The sequence below is a fragment of the Panthera pardus genome, unplaced genomic scaffold (genome assembly GCF_024362965.1).
Source record: "Panthera pardus isolate Hobbes unplaced genomic scaffold, ASM2436296v1 HiC_scaffold_26, whole genome shotgun sequence".
Classification (NCBI taxonomy): domain Eukaryota; kingdom Metazoa; phylum Chordata; class Mammalia; order Carnivora; family Felidae; genus Panthera; species Panthera pardus.
In genome coordinates this window covers 13,865,275-13,887,251 of record NW_026526832.1, presented here as the reverse complement: position 1 = coordinate 13,887,251, position 21,977 = coordinate 13,865,275, and the positions used below count along the sequence as shown (strand labels likewise).

General features: G+C 38.0%; 1 protein-coding gene across 1 annotated transcript; it reads right to left on the bottom strand.

Annotated features, from left to right (window-relative positions):
- Positions 1–536: 536 nt before the first annotated feature.
- Positions 537–16,561, bottom strand: FAM98A (family with sequence similarity 98 member A). The gene is made up of 8 exons (XM_019447695.2): positions 16,402–16,561; positions 13,069–13,217; positions 10,851–10,985; positions 7,030–7,214; positions 5,934–6,014; positions 5,262–5,378; positions 2,422–2,589; positions 537–2,332 (listed from the first exon to the last, which is right to left on the bottom strand). The coding sequence occupies exons 1-8, from the start codon at positions 16,452–16,454 to the stop codon at positions 1,664–1,666; spliced, it is 1,557 nt and encodes a 518-aa protein (XP_019303240.2). The 5' UTR covers positions 16,455–16,561; the 3' UTR covers positions 537–1,663.
- Positions 16,562–21,977: the final 5,416 nt, after the last annotated feature.

Genomic DNA, 21,977 nt, shown 5'->3' with positions numbered 1-21,977 from the left:
AACTGGTAAAATTAACAAAATGATCAAGGTAGGTTTTTAAAATGGTTTTTAGGTACCAAAAGAATGTGCCTATCTCAATAGCAAAAAGAATATTGCTATTCTATGGCAAGACATTTAGTAGGAAAAGGAAATACTATTCCTGCTTTTACAAACATATATTTTCAATTCACTTCCTTTTAAGAAAAATGTGCCTCATTCGTAGGAAGAATGGCGAAATAAAAAAAAAAAAAAACCCTGAAAGATTAGGGTCATTAATTTATCTTTGCCTAATACATTGTGTAACAACAGCTCCCCCCAGTGGCCAGAAATGAGTAGTGACGCTTTCTAGCTGTAATGTTCTAGTGAAAGGTAAATTTGGAAATATGTATTTTTCAATTATTTGTGGCCTTAGGGTAAGGATTATCTTTCATTACAAATTATGTTTTAAAGAAACACTCAATAATCTTTGGGGAAACAAACTATTAGCTCTTAAGCTGGAAACAAGTATCCACAATAATTCAGTTTTTAAAAGTAGCTAAAAGAAAACTCAAACCAGAGAGAGAACATACAGATACTTTATTGCTCACCTTTCACACAAAGCACACCTCCAGCCATTTTCTTTCACAGCTTGACAATGTTTACGTTTACAAAAACCCAGCCCGAAGCTTCATGTAGATTTCAGTAAAGGAGAATGTAAAACATCAACTCAGCCAGGCTTTTGTTTTCTGCAGCAATAATAAAGGGCCTCCTGCACTAAGCAAAAATCTGTCCTCTTACTTGGTAGTGCATTTCTTCCATTACAAAAAAAGTCTCCTGCCCCAAGCAAACTAACTTTGTATTTGCTGAGCCAGTGGTATTAACTCGTGCATAAAACAAATTTCAGTTTGCTGTTTCTTCTAACAGATTTCAAGTAAAAATAAGGTTTAAGGAGGAACTTGTTTTGAATGGATGCAGGTCAGTTTGAATTGCTATACTATATAAATGCCTACATGTATTATAGGTTCACAACTTAGTTTGCTTTTATAATCTTTACGGATTTTGGCCGTGTTCAAGGTTTTCAGAGTTGAGCATATGGTACAGTATTCCATCAAAAGAATAAGGCTACTGAATGTGCTATCTGCAGAAGAGCTCATTTAATAGGAACAGACCCAAAGTTCTATCATGAAGCAAATGTGGCATAATCTCTCTGAATAAAAAGCCAATCGGGGCAGAACTGTGCTTGGAAAATAGGCATTAGAATACTTCAAGGAAAACACATATAAATGGACTGTTAATATGAGGAAGCCTTCCTAGTTGTAAATCTAAAAAAATCTAGGAGAATCCTCATTTTCAAAACTTTTTGAAAACTACTTATTCAAGTAATTTCTTCCCCAAAAAGTACACGTGTTCTGACTGTGGAATTAGTCTACTGGTCGATTAAAGGCAATTTTAATTACCTTTTAAAAAATTCTTCATACAAAGGAGAGAGGTTGTATATGTTTCTCAAACAAACTGCATTATGTAAGTCCTTAAAAAAAAAAAAAAACAAAAACAGAATTGAATGAAGACCTACAAATACTTATGCCAAGCAGGAATCTGCCTGCCACCTGTGGTCTCACATTAATTCAAAATTGATGCTGGACTCAGAATTCTGAAACTAAGTTTCTATTACTTGAGCTCTAGCAAAATGTAAGGTTCCGTAGCCTCAACTAGTATAATGTCTTCCCTGTCCAAAACCAGAATGATTATACTGATAACCTCCATGCTGGAAGTGCTGTTCAAACTGTCCCCCTTGGTGATAATTCTGGCTCCCCCTTCCTCCCCAACCTCCTCCCTGGCCTCCACGTCCACCCCGGCCTCCACGACCACCTCTCCCTCCACGACCACTGCCTCGATCACTATGATGCCCACCATCTTGGTATCTATTGTCCTGCTGGTATCCACCACCCTGGTAACCACTTCCTGTATATGTAGATGTTTGGAAGCCACCATAACCACTGCCTTGATAACTACCACTGTGGCCACCACCATGATAGCCACCTGGCTGGAAACCTGAATCTCGATAACCACCATCTTGGTAGCCACCTCCTCCTCCTCCACTCCCTCCATCCGTCCAGCCTCCTTGATGCTTATTTCCTCTTCCTCCCCCGCGGCTACCATGGTCATAGCCACCACGTCCACCTCTCCCTCCTCCTTGTTCATGACCTCCTCGTCCTCCATATGAGGAATGTTCATAACCACCTCTCCCTCCTCCTCGGCCTCCTGCTTGCTGCTGGGGGCCATCTTGCCTTTTCTGCCATGGTGGCATCTCTGGAGGTGGAGGTTCAATTTCGTTGGGTCTACCTCCTCTGTCAGGCACCCTGCCCATCAACACCTATGGGGTAAGAAAGAGGTTTTAAACTGCTGTATTTTTATAAATAGAAATAAATGTATGTGAAAGAAAAGTGAAGATACTTTAATCACCTTATTGATGGCACAGGCAGTCTTTTCTCTTATAGAGCCACTGCTTGTCCTTAAAATCTTCGACAAGTCCTGTCTTGCAGCCAGAAGGTGGGCGACAGAAATAGTACTTTTAGGAGATAAGACTGAGCGTTTTGGCTGGTAAACCTTTGCTAATTTTTCTGTCTGACTCTGTTGAAACAAAGTGTTCAAAGACAAAAGTAAATTTTCAAAATGAAAAAGAGACACTGATATTAAATATGTTCAAGACTTCCCAAATGTCTGATAATGTTACTCGGTTTAAGGTTGGAGGAGAAACATTATACTCACCACTGCTCCAACCTAGTCAATAACTATCTGAAGATACAACTGTGAGACCTGCTAATAGAGCAAAGAATAATGTTGGGAGGTGGCTCGGAGGGAGATACAAAGGGTCAAGGGGCTTCCCTTTAGGATTGTGGGGCCAAAAACGTAAAAAGGTTCCCCCCTGCCATTGGTCTCAGATCAAACATACTCGTTTTATCTAGGTAGATACAAGGATGTAAACCATTTCAGTAATTTTGCTTTTTAATTTTCCCATCTTTACTTACAATGAGAAAAAATGTTAGCTATGATTAATTTGTACTAATTATGTTAACAGGACACATTTCTTCCAGAGTGATCCCCCTGTGTAATACTTTCCTCTATTGTAAGTAATAAATAAGGAAAAAAGGTGTACATTAACCATTTAGTAGAAGGATAAGTTAATGACTAAAACTGTCAGCTCCTGAGAGACAAAACACTGGGAAACTGGGACACCGGGGCAGGCCACTTAGATGTGTGTGAAACACAAGACTGCAAAAGATAAATGAGCAAAGGACATAAAGAGAAATTTCACACACAAGAAAGTCAAGTTCAAACAAATATAAGAAATGTTTCCCAGACAAATTAATCTAAATGTGAGAAACAACAATCTCCAATCTACTAAATTTTGGAAGCAACAGTTACAAGTACGATACACAGTAAAATAGCACAAAGACAAATAATATTTGGTGTCAGTTATATGCAGGTCTTAAAATATGGACGGTAAATGTTTAAATTATGTGAAAAAATAGAATGTAAAAAGGTTTGTTATGATTGTGTATATAGACAAAAGAAGGGAGATAATACTAAAAATGAAAACAGCTATTGTGGTTAAAACAATGGGATGATCAGTGACTTTTTATTTGAAAAAGTTTTCTTTAATAATTAATAGGATAAAGAGATTGTCATTCCATAGTTTGTCTGGAGGAATGTTTCCTGAATGTCTTGTATTTCTTTCCACTTGTACCTATAGTAAGTGCTCGACTCACTGTTTGTTGAATGGAAACAAACACTTTTGAGAAAATAGTTTTATGTTGCAAATAAAACTGACTTAAAATGCAATTTCAAAGTGATACAAGTACATAAATTTCATTATGTGAAACAAGTTCATTTTGTGCATATAAAGTAATTTCTATGAAGTTATTTAAAACCAAGTTTCAAAATGAGATAGCAGTACCTAAATTCCGTTAGAGGAAACAAAAAAAAAAGATTTGTGTAAGTAATCTGTACAATGCTGATCTTCCCCAATACATTTAATATAGTTTGTAAAATCACTGTGTATTATGGTTCAAAAGGATATTAAATATCACTTAGACTAAACATGATTATTTTAGAGATGTCCAAAATGGGGAGAGAAACAGCAGCTCCAACACACAGGGTCAGGATGCCCTGTGCTGTCATGCCGATGCCAAACTCAGGACCGCGGTTTGTCAGTGCCTCAGTCAGTGCACTGACGTCAGTCAGTAGACGGTTTTCTAGCTACAAGAGGTGCAAGGTTTTTGTTTTTCAAGTGCATGGACCCCGCTGAGAGTGAAATGATTGTTTCTGGTATTTCCTACAACAGTCACAGGAGAGAACCATTTGCGCCATGTGTTGCTACCAAGTAGCTGTGAGGTCTCAGACAAAGCCTCCATTTTCATCAGTTGCAAAATGAGGGGAATTAAGACCGATCTCTAAAACCCCTTTCCAACACTGAAGAATTGTAAGTTGATAAATATCTACCCCAACAATGTAGCAGCCAAATAGGGCTTTGCTAAGGTTTAAAGATTTCAGGTGAAAATAACATATTATTAGCAAATAACCGGAGAACTAAATAAAAACCATTTCAGAGTCAGTTAACTAAAATTCAGAAAAAAATCTGTTTTCAAACAGGAATATACTATTAAGGGAATACCTCATACACATTTGGACCAACCTCCCCATAAATTCAAGGATCAGCTCCACTTCAGGTTTCTAAGGAGGTCAAATTAGTCAAGTGTGCCGATTTCTTTCCGCTTACTGATCGTATAGTAGATATTTAATATTTAATAAATATCTGTTGAATGACCAAGATCTTTACCCGGATTATCTCATTTAATCTGAAGTAAAACTGAAGTCTTACCAGATTCTCCAATTCTCTAAAAATGCACAGTAATATCTGGTCTTGCTAAATCCAGTATTTCTCACTTTAAGTAGCAAATTAAATTGTTAGCTTTAAGTATAGCAAACAAGTGATTTCAAAATTTTTTATTTTAGTGATTTTTAAATACTCTATCCATTTCTCTTACAAATGGGTACTCTTAGTAGGGCCTAAAACATACGGTTTTGCTAAAAAAAAAAACCTGAAAAGCCTGAAAAAAATGTTTTCTTCATTATTGCTGAATAGCTGGAAGAGTTGCTACTCAGCAACTCACTAAAGAAAAATTCCTGTATGTGTCTCCTATGCATTTCTCTTGTAGTCTCCACCATAGCTAACCTGTGCTAGGAATGTTTAAGGATCATGTCTATAAATACTCTGCTCTTTTAAATTATTTAGTATGTACCTTAGCTCTGTCAGACCAGCCAAAAGACTGGACAGTGACATCCAAACGTTTTATTAGCAGCTTTCTCCGAACTTCATATTCATTGGCTACGGCTTGGTTAATTGCTTCTATCTTTTCCTAAAAACAAAATTTAAAAGACCAGTTAGAATTTAAGTCTGCTTGACCCCCTGTTCCAAGAGGGCAGAAACTTGTGTCTGCTTCATTCATAACCAATTAATTCCCCAGCACTTAGCACAAAGCAAATTACTTGATATAGTACTAAAAGTTATAGTAAGTTGATGAAAAAATAGGCAAAACAATGTCTCAAAACATAATAAAGAATAAGCACAGAATTCTCATTAAGCCTTCCCATATTTCACTGTGTGAAGCTTAGCCCAGTGACATTTTTGGCTTGAAGGCAACCCATTTGGCAATTAGAAACATACTCGACTGCAATTTATTTTTTACTAGCTATGTGAAATATTTACAAATTATGAGGTAAGTGCTTCTAATCATACACAAATAAAATTATTCTGCCTAAATCTTAAGATTCACAAAACTGATTCTGAGAATGTCCAGCTAGGATATTACATATCAGAAAACATAACTTAAACAACACAAACTGTAAGTGTCAACACCATGAGAGAGGCAGATGGTTCTTTACCGAGTTTATTCAAGATGACTGCTACTCACCCAGTGGGCTGGTCCCATTGGCTTCTTCAATAAAGGCTTTCCCACATGGTTAGGTGGAACTTTTGCTAAGGTCTCCTTTAACTGACACAAACACATAAATGAATGAATAAACAAATCTACAAGTAAAACATATCTTCCTCATCTTCCCATTTCCCATCATATCTTGCCATCAAAAGAAGATTCCTGACAGAGGCAAAGGTGGAGGATGTTTTGAAATGTACAAGACCCACACGATAAAGACACTCACTTGTCCCACTCCTCAAGTGCCTATGGAAGCATGATTCCTTCACTGTACCTAGAACAGTGCCTGACAACAGTAGGCACTCAATGGGTATTTGCTGAATGGATGAATGAACACACAGAAAATATAGACTATGGATACAGTGCTGCTCCCCTGTAGAGTTCAGCCGAATTTGTGCATCATGGTGTCCACTGACCCCACAATGCAAATGTACCAATTCTTAGAGTCCAGCAGATATGCATACAGAGAATAACTCTGCTATAACAAATACCATTCTCTTATATTTATTTATTAAAAGTGCTTATTCCTAGTCAATTATATTTTTAAAACCTCTTAACTGTAGATTACGTGTGGCATAAAAATAATTCTGACTTATTTTCACATACTAGGTTGTTAGTAGTGGTCAACAAACCTAGCTTGCCATCTGAAACATGTAAGACTCAAAGTGACTGGATTAAAAAACCAAAAACATTGACATCCTTTTCTGTCCAGTCAATGGAAAGGAAGGTGATAACATTTAATGATAAAGACCTTAAAAATTAATTGCCTCAAAGTTCAGTGATAAAATTTTAAAAAGGACTTAAGTCTTAATTCTTTTTACATTATACCTAGCTTATTTCAGTTTATAAGTCAAAGCATAAAGCTTCCTTTTTGAAAAAGAAACATGCTCACAAGTTTAAAAAAATAGTAAAGCACTAATTTCTCTTTAAGGTATCTAGGATTTAAAACCCAAAACTCATTTAGTAACAATAATATGCACATTAGGTTCCCATTTAGAGAAATTAACTTGCTTCATTTCAAACAAATGTAGGACTATGCCTTTAATACACTACAATCTGGTACTAAAGGTCTTACTTTTTTTTCAATCCCGCTGAAGAATTGGAACATAGTTATATTGGCTGGAGGTTTGGACATTCCTAGAGCAATACATATGCCTTTCAACTCTTGAAAGACCTCACTACCGCCTCCTTCTTGAGCTTTTTTTGGAGGAGTATTCACACAGAGCATTCTGGCAGCTTCTAGTTCTGAGATGAGGTATGCTGAAGTAAACAAAATAAGATTTCAAAATGAGATACAGCTACAGTTAATAGTCATAAGTCTGGAGTCACAACTCTATAGACCTAGTGATACGTAACTTTTAAAGCTGCAAGAATGGATAAAAACAAGAAAAGAAAACCATTTTTACCTGCAAATGACATTAACATATAAACTGGTTCTGTAATTCAGGTATTTAATCAATATGTTTAAAGGGTGATTTAAAATAAGTGATTCTTCTTTGAAACCAAAGTAACAAGGTAGATCACATCTAAAAATCTGGATCTGTGTTATCCCACTATCCAGAACAGGGGTTGGCATCTGCTAACAAATTTACCAAAGGTGGCAGGTGGCAATCCTCAGCAACAGTTGGAACTGGTTATTATTTTTTTTTTTACTTCTCACTACTGACATGCAGCAGTGATGGAACTCTCTTGCTCTCTTACGTTCCAAAACTTAGGTAGTCTGTTCAGAACTGGCATAAAACATTTTCAAGTAATAAAAACTCAACTTACAAAAGGGGAAGGGCACGGAATTCCCCAAAGATCCTTTCTCACAGCCTCCAGTAGCCTAATGCCACCCTCTCTGGCTGTTTAAAGAAACCCTTCTTCCATCTTTGATCTTCTCAATATTCCCTTTCCCCCACCTTCCTCCTTCTCTCCCCACTCCCCCCAACTCCCCTGAAAAACATCAACAGAACTTTCTAAGCTTTCCTTGGCAGAATCCTTCTGTATCAATATCATCCCCTTATGTGTTGATTTCAGCCAGGTATAATGAGGGCTGCAATCTGCTTCAGGTGACTGAAGGTATAAAATATTTACTCTTATTTCTTTAACCTTCCCAAGGACATTTAAATTTTTGTGAAAGATGATTAATAATCATTTGGATCTCAGGATTTCCGGTTATGTGACAAAGTGAGAACCTTCTGACATTAGAAAGAGAGTTTTGGAAAAAGACATTTTCTGGGCTCTTAAGTCCTATGAGAAATACCAAAGAATGATCAGCTTGGGTATCTCATTTCCTATACCCAAGGTGTTATGCTAGAACAATAAATAACAGCCAAGCTGCTGGAAAGGTCATTCTAAATGGTTTTGATAAAATCTTAATGTGTTCCATACAGCAAACTGTATGAGTTAAAAGACCAAAAAAGTAAAACTCCATGGTCATGAAAATAACCACTGTTTTTCTAAATAAAGTTTTACTGGAACACTACCATGATCATTTCCATAACCTCTCTGGCTGGTACATGCTACAACAGCAGAGTTAAGGAGTTGTGACAAAGACCTTATGGCCTACGAAGCTGAAAATATTCACCGCCTTGTCCTTGTAAAGAAAAAGTTTGCCAACCCTTGTTCTAGAAAATCATATGATTTAATAAACTGGTTCTCCAAATTTGGGACAACATAGCTCAGGCATCCATAAAATTAGTTCACCAATACAATTCCCATAAAAAAAAAACATTAACTGTAACTGAAGTTCAAAGTACTAGGAAGGGTACTGGAAATATAATACAAAACAAAACAGATGATCTCTACTGGCAATCTAGTTAGGAATAAAGAATATATGCATAAAAAGATGAATAATTCTTCATCTATTAAGAACTCCGATATCTGACTTATTTTACCTAAGGGAAATAATTGGACAACCAGACAGGCAATGAACAGCTAAAACTTCTTAACCAGACACAGGAGAGTTTTTTAGCCACTCATTCAAAGTCTAGTCTACTAACAATTCTAACGAGATTGGTTATATTCCCCTTTGGAACACAATGTATTAAAAGCTTCATATTAAGAAGTTCAAGGGTGCTGGAGAAGTAAAATTATAGCATTAAGATGTGACAACTGATACTTGGAAAGATGAGAAATATTTATACAGAGCGAAAAGAAAATGAGCACATGTACATAAATACTAGCATGACAGAGGGAATACAAACTGAGGGGAATATTTTAAAGGGGAAACAGCAGAAGCAAAGATAGAGGAGGGAGTAATGTATATGTGCATGAATTCCAAGAGCAGCATAACCTTTAGTTGGTTTAGTCATTTAGTTGAGAAGCAAACAGTTGTATATTACTGAGGAGCTTTTGAGTTGATAGCACATTAAAATAAAGTCTAGGGGTGCATGGGTGGCTCATTCGGGCTCTGACTTTGGCTCAGGTCATGATCTCACAGTCTGTGAGTTCGAGCCCTGCACTGGGCTCTGTGCTGACAGCTCAGAGACTGGAGCCTGCTTTGCATTCTGTCTCTCTCTCTCTCTCTCTCTCTGCCCCTCCCCCGTTCATGCTCTGTCTCTGTCTCAAAAAATAAACATTAAAAAAAAAATTAAAGTCTATAAATTATGACCCCGAGTCCAAAATAATATTCAGTGCAGTCTGCTTAAGAAACAGGAAAGAGTCAAAGGCATTTTATAAAGATTTATATTCAAAGTGGTTTTTAGAAGTATGAACACTAAAAAGGCCAAACTCTTAGCTCTTTGAAAACATTAGTTATTCATGATCATTACTAAGCTTTCCATAAAGTTCTTATCTTCCTATGTAAGATAACATATCTCGAGTGCCAAATACTAGGTTTTGGTAAGCAGTGTTACAAAGGAAGAACGAGTGAGTACACTGTGGCTGAGCCAGTTCTAGAAATCGCACAATTTGAAGGATACTGAATGCACACCTAAGAACTACATGCAGCAGTATTAGTATTTCAAGCAGTATCTAACCTTATGTGTATGCCCCCCTCCACCCCCCAAAAATCATTCAACAAAGGGGAAATTATGAAAGTGATTCTGGAATAACTCAGTGTCTGGGTATAATGGCTATGAACACCATTTTTAAAAAACTGAACTTTCAAAATTAGAGCTGTCACATTATTCAGAAACCACAGTTATAAAGACAATATTTTAAAAACCCCGACCTATTTATGTCATAATAAGAACTATAATATTCACTTAACCAAAGCTTAATCTAAATGTGTCTCAGATGCTACAAAACTTGTGAGTTAAGACTACTGGCTGTGTTTACTGCAGGGTTCACTTAAGGCAATAAAATTTGTGAGTCTACTTACTGTTTTTCAGGGTGAAGAAAGAAATCGTAGTTAGTATACAAAAAACATGGAAAGAAAGAAGTTTTTGTAACAATTTATTTCCCAGAATGATCAGTAAGTGCAGGAAAAATTCAAATACTATTCCAGAAAATTTTACATTGTAATTTGATAGATTTACAAACAAAACCAAAACCCCCAATTACCCAGCCACAAAGAAATACCCACAATATACAACACTTTAATTTTTTTAAAAAATCTTCATTATTCCCACACTACCTTCCTAGTCTGTTTTAAAATGTGCTTCCAGTCCAGAACGCTAAGGTTTAATGATCACACACTTGAATACTGGGCACTACCTACGGTCACATTAGGTGAAGCATAATACTTCGAGTACCAGGAAAGTTAAATGATAAAAGAGGAGTAATTACAAAACAACGCTGCTACCAGTGCACAGGACCACGATTAGCTTCTAAGTTGAAAATGTAATAGTTTTCTTTAAAATATGTAGCATTCTGATTTCAATCCGTAATGAAATAGTAAACAGCCAGTTTATTAGTCAAAGAAAACATGAATAAAAAATAACAGCTACATTCTAGTAGCTATGAACTTACTGAGCAAAAGGAGGCAGTTCTTCTGAACGAGAAGGCGCTTGGTCACATCCCCAGATGTCAGTGAAAGATACGGACAGTTCATCTCCCCTAGTAGCCCACTCACCTCAAGCTGGAATTCTTCAGCTTCACTCGGGCCTTTTAAGAATTAAAATAACCTTGTTTAATAAAAATTGTTTTTCTTATTAGCATAAAAGTTATATATGTAAGTTGCAAGTTTTAACAGGATATTCCTAACACAAGTTACTTTGACTTCTAAATCCTTCCTTTCTCACACCACTGCCAACTTCTGTTCTTGAGAAGTTTTCATTAGGTTATTCCCTTATTGGAGAATGTTTAATGGTTTCCTAATTTCTACCTCGCCTAATCTAATTATCTGTCTGCCCTTAAAGATTCTTCTTCACGGCTTCTCCACTTTACCTTCCCTGCGAACTGCTATGTAGTAGTACCTATGACATATATATAGTAGTTACCCTCTACCTCCACAAATATTCCATTTGTGCCACGCCAGTCTCCTCACTGTCGAAGGAACAGGCAGACTCATTTCCACGTCTGTGCCTTCATTTAAGTTATTCGCTGCGATTGATATGCCCTCTATGTGCTTCTCATCTATCAAACCTCACCTGCCCATCAAAGCCCAGTGGTCTTGCTCCTTGATAGAACCTTCCCCAAGTGCTGCTGCGCTCACTGATTTCCTCCTGCTGTGAACCATAAAGTGAAGCACTGAATTACTGTACTAACCTCCAGTGGTTCCATTTGTGCCTAACATTCCCAATGAGATTAAATCTGAAGTTAGCAAACATGACTTGTAATTCTGTATTCCCATAACACGTTAAGTACAGAGTTTATCTCGTGAACCAAGGAAAAACAATGCCCCTTCTTCCTTACCATTCTTTCTAATGGCTTTCTATCACACAGGGGCAAAAATCAACAAACTCTGAATCACTTGATCTGAGTTCATTTTCTCATCTGTAAAATGGGAAGGCTGTATTACTGTTTTGCAAACTGTTCTGTAAACTCAAATTCCAAATAACTCCTTTACAAGGAGCCAGGGAGGAGGAGAGGCTTGTGTTAAACATACTCCCTCTTAACTTCAACCAAATAGGTACACTTTACCTGTTTTGTATGTTGGCTTCTATGAGATGTTTTCTTTTGAAAGGGGCTCCAGGTTATAGTTATCATCTAGTATACATGTTTTCACAAGTTCCTATAGTCTCTGAAATGTGAGGCCAAGAGGCAGTATTAAGAGTGCTGACCCCCAATCTTGACTGCTGGGGTTGAACTCTGGTGATATCATGCACTAGTTGTGTGACCTCAGACAACGCATTTAACCTAGCTGTGCTTTCTTGTTTCATGTATAAAAGAGCAATAAAACCTGCCTCAGGTTTTAAATGAGTTAACACATAGAAAATGCTTAGAACATAATGCTCAATAAATGTAAGCCATGCTATCATTACTGTTACGCTACAGTGTCCTTAATAATTGCAAACGGCTGCAACTAACATGTGCACATTAAATACACTAAACATGTAAAAACGTGAGCTCTTCAAATGGGATTGTGTCGGGTGTGGGTGGGGAGTATGTGTATAGTTCTCCATGAGCGTAGGTTAACAAGTAGGCATTTATCTTTGTCTCCCATTGTAGGTTTACCTATGGTAGGAGGGAGCCAGATGGTGTAGTGTTAGGTTCCAAGCTTCTGTCTCTTTTGCAGAATAAACAAAGTAGTGCTAATACAATAACAAAATTGGCAAGTATAAAACAGCTCTCAACACTGTAAATCTGATGGTGCTGCATCTGATTGTGGTGGATCTAGTGACACATTTCTGCGATACAGAAAACTTCTTAAGAAAGTGTTCTTTCTCTTTCTTCCCGTGTATAAAAGAATTGTAATGCATTTACTTTACATGCCACACGTCCTCCTGGAATCTAGTGGTCCTAAGAAAAACATTCCAACTTTGAGTTCTAGCCACCAATTTAAGAGCTCACAAGTCATGTTTTACAAAGAATGGAAAGTTCATATATGCAATACTTGTCTCCCATTTCTGTATCTCAGTAATAAGATCTTTTCAACTTTCACTTAACTTCAACTTTTAATGTATTTTTTTTTCCTTTTTACACTTAGAAAAAACTTAAAACTTCAGGTTTAGTACTAATAATGTTCAACTGACAATACCCCAATTTTACTTTTATGTTTTGCACCTAAAACTGAATGTTTACTTACTGTTAGTTGCTTGCACATTTTCCTCTAGTTTACAGAACACTCTTAATTCAGACACCAGCCAAGCACAGAGTTTGGTAAACTCAGGGGAACTGGCTCCAGCACAGACTGCCTGAGACAGAGCGCCATCTTCCAACAATGGACCCTTGTAACTGGTAAGTAAAAAATTATACTTCAGAAGAATATAAAATCACACCTAATATTTTATACAATTTATCTATGTATTATTTGTAGTTAGAGGACCAATTTCTAAACCTGCAAATACAAATAAAATTTACAGAAAATAAAATTTAAGTTTTTAATTTTAATCTAACAAAATAGAAAAATAAGCTACTTGGTAATTGCATTTCAATTCTTCAAAATACATAGGAGTATTTAATAGAATCATATACACTACTAAATTATGTCAACTTCTATCCATTCACTGAAAGCTCTTATTGTACAAAGATTTTCTTACTTTAACTTAATTGAAATTAAAACATTAAAAAGTGATAGCTCATTATACTATAGTTTACAATTTCAGAAATATAACTTAGGTTATCTTTTCTAGAAATTTTTCCAGAAATGAATTAGATAATTTTTTAATGACTTTCTTTAAAAGCAAAAACTTGTCAGTTAATCAATTATTTGCTTTTTCTAGATTTAATGACAGTTAAGACTATTAAGACATACTAGTACTCAAGAAATGTCTGGATTTATTTAAAACATGAATAACTGCTGGCAAGTTGATGTCTGGGCAAACTGGTGCATCTGAATCCTAACCCTTTTTAAGTGATTCAAGCATAATCTTAAAATATTATTAAATGTTCACATATTCATAAAAGACAACAGTAATAATGAACCCCAGCCTAGAATATAACTAGAACCAAAGATCCTGTCATTCTCAAAGCAATTTTAAAATATATGTTCTTCAGAAGATTATTTTATCTTTTAAGTGAAATACTGATAAAAACACTGTTATTAAAGATGAACATTAAGTATACTTAAGATAATTTGAAGTTTGGAGGTACAGAGATGTTCGAGAAATGACAATAATTTGGTTCTTTTAAAATGCACTTAAGTGTTTATACACTGAATTGAATGGGAAAAAACCTTACACAAAAAGTGAGATTATATAGCCTGGCATCTAGATTCAACCCTCAAATTATTAGATACTGCAATATAGAGACTAGGCCTACAAATGTCTCCTTGTGTTACACATTTAGAATTTGTTAGTTTATTCTACAAATAGTTATTGAATTTATACTGTGTGCCAGATTAAAGATAAACGATAGTCATTTAAACTGTAATAATTCTCAGTGAATCCTTTAAACGTACATGTCAATCAATCAGGCCTGAATTTTAATGACTGAATGTCATCAAACTCAGTAGTTTTGCTTAAAATTTATAGCAAAGTTTTCGGAAAATCTGATGGTTCAATCTGATGGGCTGTACATTACAACCCATCTCAAATGTTTACTTGATTACAATGATTACAGTAACAACTACTTTTTTAGTACTCCAGAAAATACAGTGAAAAGGGTAGAACAATAATGGGAAGAAACAGCATCCATCACCAATTCTTTAGGCAACATCTACCCAAGCAGAATGACTCCATTTAAATAAGGCTCTCTTCCCTCAGTCTACTACTCCTTCAATGCTAACCTTAAGTGTCATTTCTTCTAGGAAGCTTTTGGGACTTCATTTGCTTTCCAAGTGTAAAGAGACCTTCGTCCTCAGTTCTCGCAGCATTTTCTCACAGTGTGAATTTCTCTTCTACCTCACTTTGGGCTAGTAAATGATCAGCCCAACACTGCCCCAGAGCACAAGTGCTCCTTAAAAATGTTTACTGAATGAATGGATTCATATGTGAGCAATCAATTTAGTCTGAGATGTCTGCCAAAGAGACCATATTGCTGAATGTGACTTTTACCTATACTCTAATCAAAGAAATAAGCCCCCTAAAGTCTGGAATATTCTGAAAATTCAGAGCAAGCTCCAAAGAGAGAGACAATGATAATTCACTGTAACAAAAAAAGATAAACACCACCAATTCTTTTCTCAAAAATTTCTACCAGGACAGCAAGTTACTTAAATGGGCAGACTCTGAGAACCTCATGGTGTCCTTTCCTTTCCTTTTTTTTTTTTTATTTAACTTTTTAAAATATTTATTTTTGAGAGAGAGAGAGAGAGAGAGAGACAGTGCGAGCGAGCCCAAGTGGGGAAAGGGCAGAGAGAGGGAGACAGAATCTGAAGCAGGCTCCAGGCTCTGAGCTGTCAGCACAGAGCCCAATGCGGGGCTTGAACTCACAGACCATGATATCATGACATAAGCCAGAGTCAGAGCTTAACCGACTAAGCCACCCAGGGGCCCCGTCGGTGGACTTTCCTAAAGAAAGGTTCCCCCAAAGGTTTCCATGTCATGAACACCCTTGGGGAGAGTTTTGACAAAGGACTTGTTATTTTATAAATACAGCTAGCTAAATCTGTATTTTTTGGACACCATTTACCTGTAGACACATAATGTAATTCCACAGTTTATTTCTGGAACCACCCGTAGTCCAAAAGGTTCTAAATTCTCAAGTTTTAATAGAGTACACTGATCTCAGTGACCCAGAGAGATCAGAAGCCCTATTCCCAGCTTCTAGATACTAAATCATGGTTGGGTAACTGTAAGAAGAGACAAAATGCACAACAAACATGCAGGGGATGTGGTGGCTGAAGAGGACTCTAAGGGTCGGGACTAATGGTGGCTTAAAGAAGTAGAGTGTCACTGTCAGGGGAAACAGCAAGTGGTTCCCATGAAGATGGTGACAGGTTAGGTACATAAGTGAGGTGGCTAGCGGAATGGATGCAGGCATGTGGCTTAGGGAAGCCTGAGTGCATGCAGAGATGACTGGGCAAAGGAGATTTTTTTGATAGAAAATGGGGTGGGGTAGGAGCAGGGGCTCAGGACACGAGCAGAAGTTTGGAGAACGAGTAGGAAAAAAGAGAATCAACTTTGGCAACCTCCAGAGTGAGGGGGTAGGGCAAGACGATGGGGAGCAAGAAGAGAAGCTCGGGGAGGGGGGTGGCGAGAACCCAGAGCCCAGACAATGACACGCATGACTGACAAACGCTGCGGGTAACTCGGCTGCAGGGAGCACAGGGCAGGCCTACGGTCGTCGCGTTAGGAGGGCCCCGACCCGGCAGGGCAGACAGTGGACGTGGCATTGGGGTTCGGGAGCCATATGGAGGCGACAGCCAGGAGCCACCGGGTGCGGCGTGCAAAGGCAGGTGTCCCCGACTGGGGCGGAGGAGGTGTTCCCGGGGGCCGGCAGTGTGAGGTTTAGGAGACCCGTACCCTGGCAGTCTTACCCCAGATCTTCCAACGACTCCAAGATGTCAGTCTCCATGAGGTCACACTCCATGCTACTGTGGTATTCAAATTTCCGAGTCGTCAGGCTCCCCTCTTCGCCGGCAACGCGTACACTCGCGCATGCGCCGCCTCCCCGGAACTTCCAAGTCGACAGCTGGCGCCTCAACCGCTGCACTGCGCATGCCCGGAGCGTGCGCAAGAAACTCGGTCCCGCCCTCCGCCCCACCCCTGCCGGCTAAAGCGGAGCTGGGCGGCACCGTATTACACATGCGTATTAGTGAATAGCGAAGCCGGTGGCCCGAAGAAGGGCAGGAGGACTGGCTGCGTGGCAGCTGGGCGTGGGGACCTACCTCGAGGGGGAGCGCCCTGACTTCTCTTTATTGGGTGTACGCATGTGCGAATATTGGAGCGAGATGGGCGCAGGAGGAGCTTGGGGGGTGGCGGCTCAGGACTTGGTGGGTGTTGGCTGTGAAGCGGAGTCTTGGGAGCCCGGGGAGTCATCCGGGTGGATGCCCGCAGCGTGCTGGCGTGTTCTCGCCTGAGCTGTGGGGCGTGGGGAAAGGGAAAACTCTAATTCCTTAGGACAGGCGTAGACGGGCCAGTGCCGAGAACGCCAGATAGCGTGCCATTTGATTTCGCTGTGGCTGCGGTAGCTTTATTCCAGGCTTAGAGAGGCGTCAACTTTCCCTTGACAAGGAGGAATTCAGAAAGTTGTTTCATTCCCCCTGTTGCGTTCTCTACCTGATTTCTTAAGCCCTTTCCAGAGCTTTTATTCCCAGGCGCCTTATTTTAAGGAGGCGGCGGGGGTGCGGGGGAATGGCTTCACTCCGTATCAAATAGAATAGTATATATTTAAATCCACGCAATTTAAACAGCGAATAAACTTTTTTGTTGTAATATCATTGTTTTTGACATTTGGCTCCGTGTGACATTCAGTTCACTATGGGTTATGATTCTTCGGCAGTTATTGATTGGGCATGTACGTAGAAGTTACTGATAAATGAGAAAATTGTTCTCAAAGTGACGGCATATTTAGAAAATTACTCTTAAACATGTATTGGTATAATGTTGAATTGTATAGGTCTTTAAAGAGTTTCCACACTGCCAGCAAATTTTATTTTGTAGTTCTCAACACTTTTGTGTCTAATGGATACATGCCCCTATCTTTACCCAGTTGCCCCTCTTCCCCTTATTTTGCATCATCTGGAGTGGGGGAAGGAATGAACATTTATTATGTGCCTTTGGTATGTTTGACATGGTATTACTCCCTTGATCCATATTATTTTATGCAATCATTATAAGGTTGTGTAAGTATTACACCCGTTTTACCGATGACACTAAGACTCAGTAGCTTAATGATCCTTAAAAATAGTAAGGCCAGTAAGGATTTTGATACTGAGTCATATCTGAATTCTTATTTCTTCTTATTTGACTAAATAAGGACATATATAGGATATGAAAAAATAGGAACATCTAGCTAGTAGAATTTGTTTAAGCATCTATGTATTGTACATAGTTACCTAATTATAATGAAAATGGAATACTAATTTGTTCTTGTAGGGTTGTTCAAGGTGCTAACTAAAAGTAATGTTTAATGCAAAATCAATTGGGGAAAAGAAAGGGTTTCATTTTTTTTTTTTTTTTTTCCTTAGGTAGTCTTCATGCCAAGCGCTGAGCCCAAGGCAGGGCTTGAATTCAGGACCCTGAGATTAAGAGTTGGAAGCTTGACCGGCTGAGCCACCCAGGCACCAAAGGGTTTCATTTTTGACTCACTGCTTGATGTAAGTTGTAGCACATAATATTAGTGAGTGAGCAAATGATGACTCCCCTGAATTTCTTCTTTTCTCTAATGCAAATCATTAATTTAAATGGAGAGTAGCCAACATAGTTTATAAAAATAATTTTATAATGAACTTTGCTGCAATAAAAACAATGCTTGAAAAAGTAAATATTGTCAGGGTGCCTGGGTAGCTCAGTTGGTTAAGTGAACAACGCTTGATTTTGGCTCAGTTCATGATCTCATGGTTGTGAAATGGAGTCCCAAGACAGGCTCCATGATAGGCACGGAGCCTGCTTAAGATTCGCTCTCTTCCTCTCTGACCCTCCCCGTCTCGCACTTAGGCTTTCTCCCAAAACAAAAAAGTAAATGTTGTCATAGTTTCTATAAGATTTACTAGGAATCTTGTGCATTTTATTTTGAAATTGTTTGTGTTTTAAACTGGGTATCTAAAGACCTTATTCAAGCTGAATTTAATAGAATGAAAAGAACACTGATCTAGGAGTTAAGGAGCCCTGGTTTTGGCCTCAGATCAGTACAATAATGAATTTTCTAATACTTAGAGGTATCTGAAGTCCATCAAGTATCTTTGAAAAATGAGTTTTCTCAAACTTTGAGAAATGAGTTTTCTGTGTAGAAGGTACTTAGCTAGAGACTGGATAATGACTTGTTGTGGGTGCTCTTGTGAGGAGGCATGGGGGCTATTTACCAATGCTGGTAACCTTTGATTAGACTTGTACCCAGAAAGAGTGTAAAATACTAATTAAAAATGCTCCTAGTGTCTATCCCTGAAGAGGCCTAGTTACTGTCAGTTTTCGTTTCCTGTTGCTGCTGTAACAGGTTACCACAAATTTAGTGGCTTTAAATAAGACAGATCAATTAGTTATCTTTCAGTTCTGGAGGTTGAATGTCCAAAAGGGATATTGCAGGCCTAAAATCAGGAAAGCTGCATTCCTTCTGGAGTGTCTAGGGGAAAATCTGTTTTCTTCCCCTTTTCAGCCTCTAGGAGCTGCCCTCATACCTTGGCTTATGACCCTTTTTCTTTTTCAGTAATCACATCACCCCAGTCTCTGCTTCCTTGATGTCATGGCAACTTCTCTGACTCTTAGTCTCCTCCCCTTCTTGCACTTATAAGGACCCAGATAATCCAAAATAATCTCCCAATTTCAAAATTATTAATTTAACCACATCTACAGAGTCCCTTTTTGCATGTAAAGTGACATATGAATACATTCTGAGAATTAGAACACAGATAACTTTGGCGGGTTCATTGTGTGTACCACATTGTCTTTCCTGGAGAGTAAAAATCTTGAAGGATCTTAAAGACCAGACTTTCTAAATCTTGAAAAGAGTAAATAGAAATCATATGTAATACTTGTGACAAAAAAATACAGAGGGGAAAATTGAAATGAAAACTGATTTCAGTTTTTCAGAGGAACATCTTTTTATGTCATAATCTTAAAGATTATTATAAGGGAGGTTTTGAATTATGTAGTAGTTAAAAATTTATGCAGCTGAGATTCTTAAGAAAGTTACTTATAGAACCTATACAAGGGTAATTTGGATAATGGCAATGAAGTAGGTACAAATTTGAACACAAGTTTTGTCATTTGTCAAAGAACGGTTTCTAAGAGTTGACTAAACAGGCACTTAAAATAAGTAATTTTTCTTTCTCAAATAGAAGAGTTTGAGAAATAACAGCATATTCCAGTTTTAATGAATTTGCCTTTAGAATAACCTTGCAACAAGGAGAAAATAAGAAAGACCATAGATTTGTTCATGTTGCTTACGAAGTGAGTTGTACATGCTACTAAATACAATCCTTGTCAGCTTGCACAGTAAAACAGTGCTTTCACAGTAAAATATTAGCATCTAGGATTAACCTTGTAGGGTCTCAAATACTTTTACTTTTTTATTTTTTATATTTTATTTATTTTTTTAAAGTAGGCTCCACATTCAACATGGGGCTCAAACTCATGACCCCAAGATCAAGAGTCACATACTCCACCAACTGAGCCAGCCAGGCATCTCTCAAATACTCTAATAAAGAATGCTTGTTTTCAAATCATGCCTCTGGCTATGTTAGTATATTTTCAGTTTGTGAATAGTACATGTTAGTATACATTTCTGGCCATGTTAGTATATAGTCAGGCAATTTTTCGAGAATGTTACAAAGTTTGAGAAAAATACGTTGTCTGTGTTTAAATTGAGGAAGAGATATAGATATGGAGGATATAGATAAAGATATGACCAGATCTTTCTGAACGAAAGCTCCAAATTTGATTTCTGTTGTCTCTCCAACGATACTTCAGCCTACTTGCCCTGTCCTGTCAGCCTGTAAATCAGGCACATGGTGAACCAGACAGATACTGGTCTCATCTGAGTGCAGTAAATAGTTTTTTTGGACTATAGCCCAGAGGTAATAAACTAGTATCCATATCATCCTGAGTTATGTTTTTTTTTTTTTTGCCCAATATTTTTGAGTCATATAATAGTTTGGAGATATTATCTAACAATCTGGATCGCTCTTTTCTTGAAAACATAAATCAGGTGGGTGACTGGGTGGTTCAGTTGGTTAAGCATCTGACTTTGGCTCAGGTCATGGTCTCATGGTTCGTGAGTTCAAGTCCTGCATTGGTGAGCTCAAGCCCCACTTCAGGTGAGCTCAAGCCTGGCTTTGGGTGAGCACGAGCCTTGTTTTGGGTGGGCACAAACTCCACTTCAGGTGAGCCCCACTTCTCTCTCTCTGTCTCTCTCTCCCCCTCTCCCTCTCCCTTCCTCTCCATCTCTGCCCCTCACTCACTTGTGCCCTCTCTCCAAGAAAAAAAAAAAAAAAGAAAAAGAAAAAAAGAAAAAGAAAGAAAGAAAGAAAACATATATCAGGTAACTTGGCAGCACTGGCCTCATATTGCCCATCGAAGCAATGATTGGCTTGGTTGAGAAGGTTGCCCCTTGTAGATGGGACGTGAATCTACCAGTTCTCTATGGTTTTTGGATCCTATCTCTCAGGCAATGTATAATATACACGTACACCCAGAAATTTACTTGCCCTCCTGTGAGTTTGTAATTTCCAATTATTTTATTCTTTTACTTCTTAATGCTATTGATCACTTCTCCTATCCTACCTCTTATAGGCCTCTGCTCCTTCCTCCTCTGCCTATTCTAGTATACGGGAGGGAAAATGTTTCCTCTACCCTCTTAGTTAATGAATGGGGCCTGTAAATTAAACTGATAAACACAGATTAGCAGGAAAAAAGACTTAACACATTTTTATTGATGTTACTTTTAAAATTTTTTTTTTATGTTCATGGTGCTTCGCAGAAAAGAAGTGAAAACCCCAAAAAGGTAGTTAGATTTGAGAGTTTATGTACCATTTTAACAATGGGTGATAAATGGTGGAGAAGCAACTAAACACAGAGAAGGGATTTGAGCTTCTAGGGGTGTTAAACTGTGGGAAGATAAGTATATGGGGAAACTACTGGAAGATAAGGGTTGTTTCAGTAAGGTTTTTTTTGTGCAGTCTCACCTTGGTGCCAACTTTCTTCACGGCCATAAAACTCTTGGGGTGGTGTTTACGGCAGGCCTAGTTCCTCGGAAGTTTGTTTTTAGTCAGCTAATCGAAGTTTAGAGAAGACTTCTTTCTGCATCTGTTGTGTCCCAAATTCCTTCAGCTCAAAATAATCTGAATGCCAAAGTGGCATATTTTGGAGTGGCGTATTTCGATTCTTGTCGGTAGTCACGTGGAACTTCTACTATTCACTTAATACCCCTTGCACTTCTGTTCCTCTGTACTCTGTA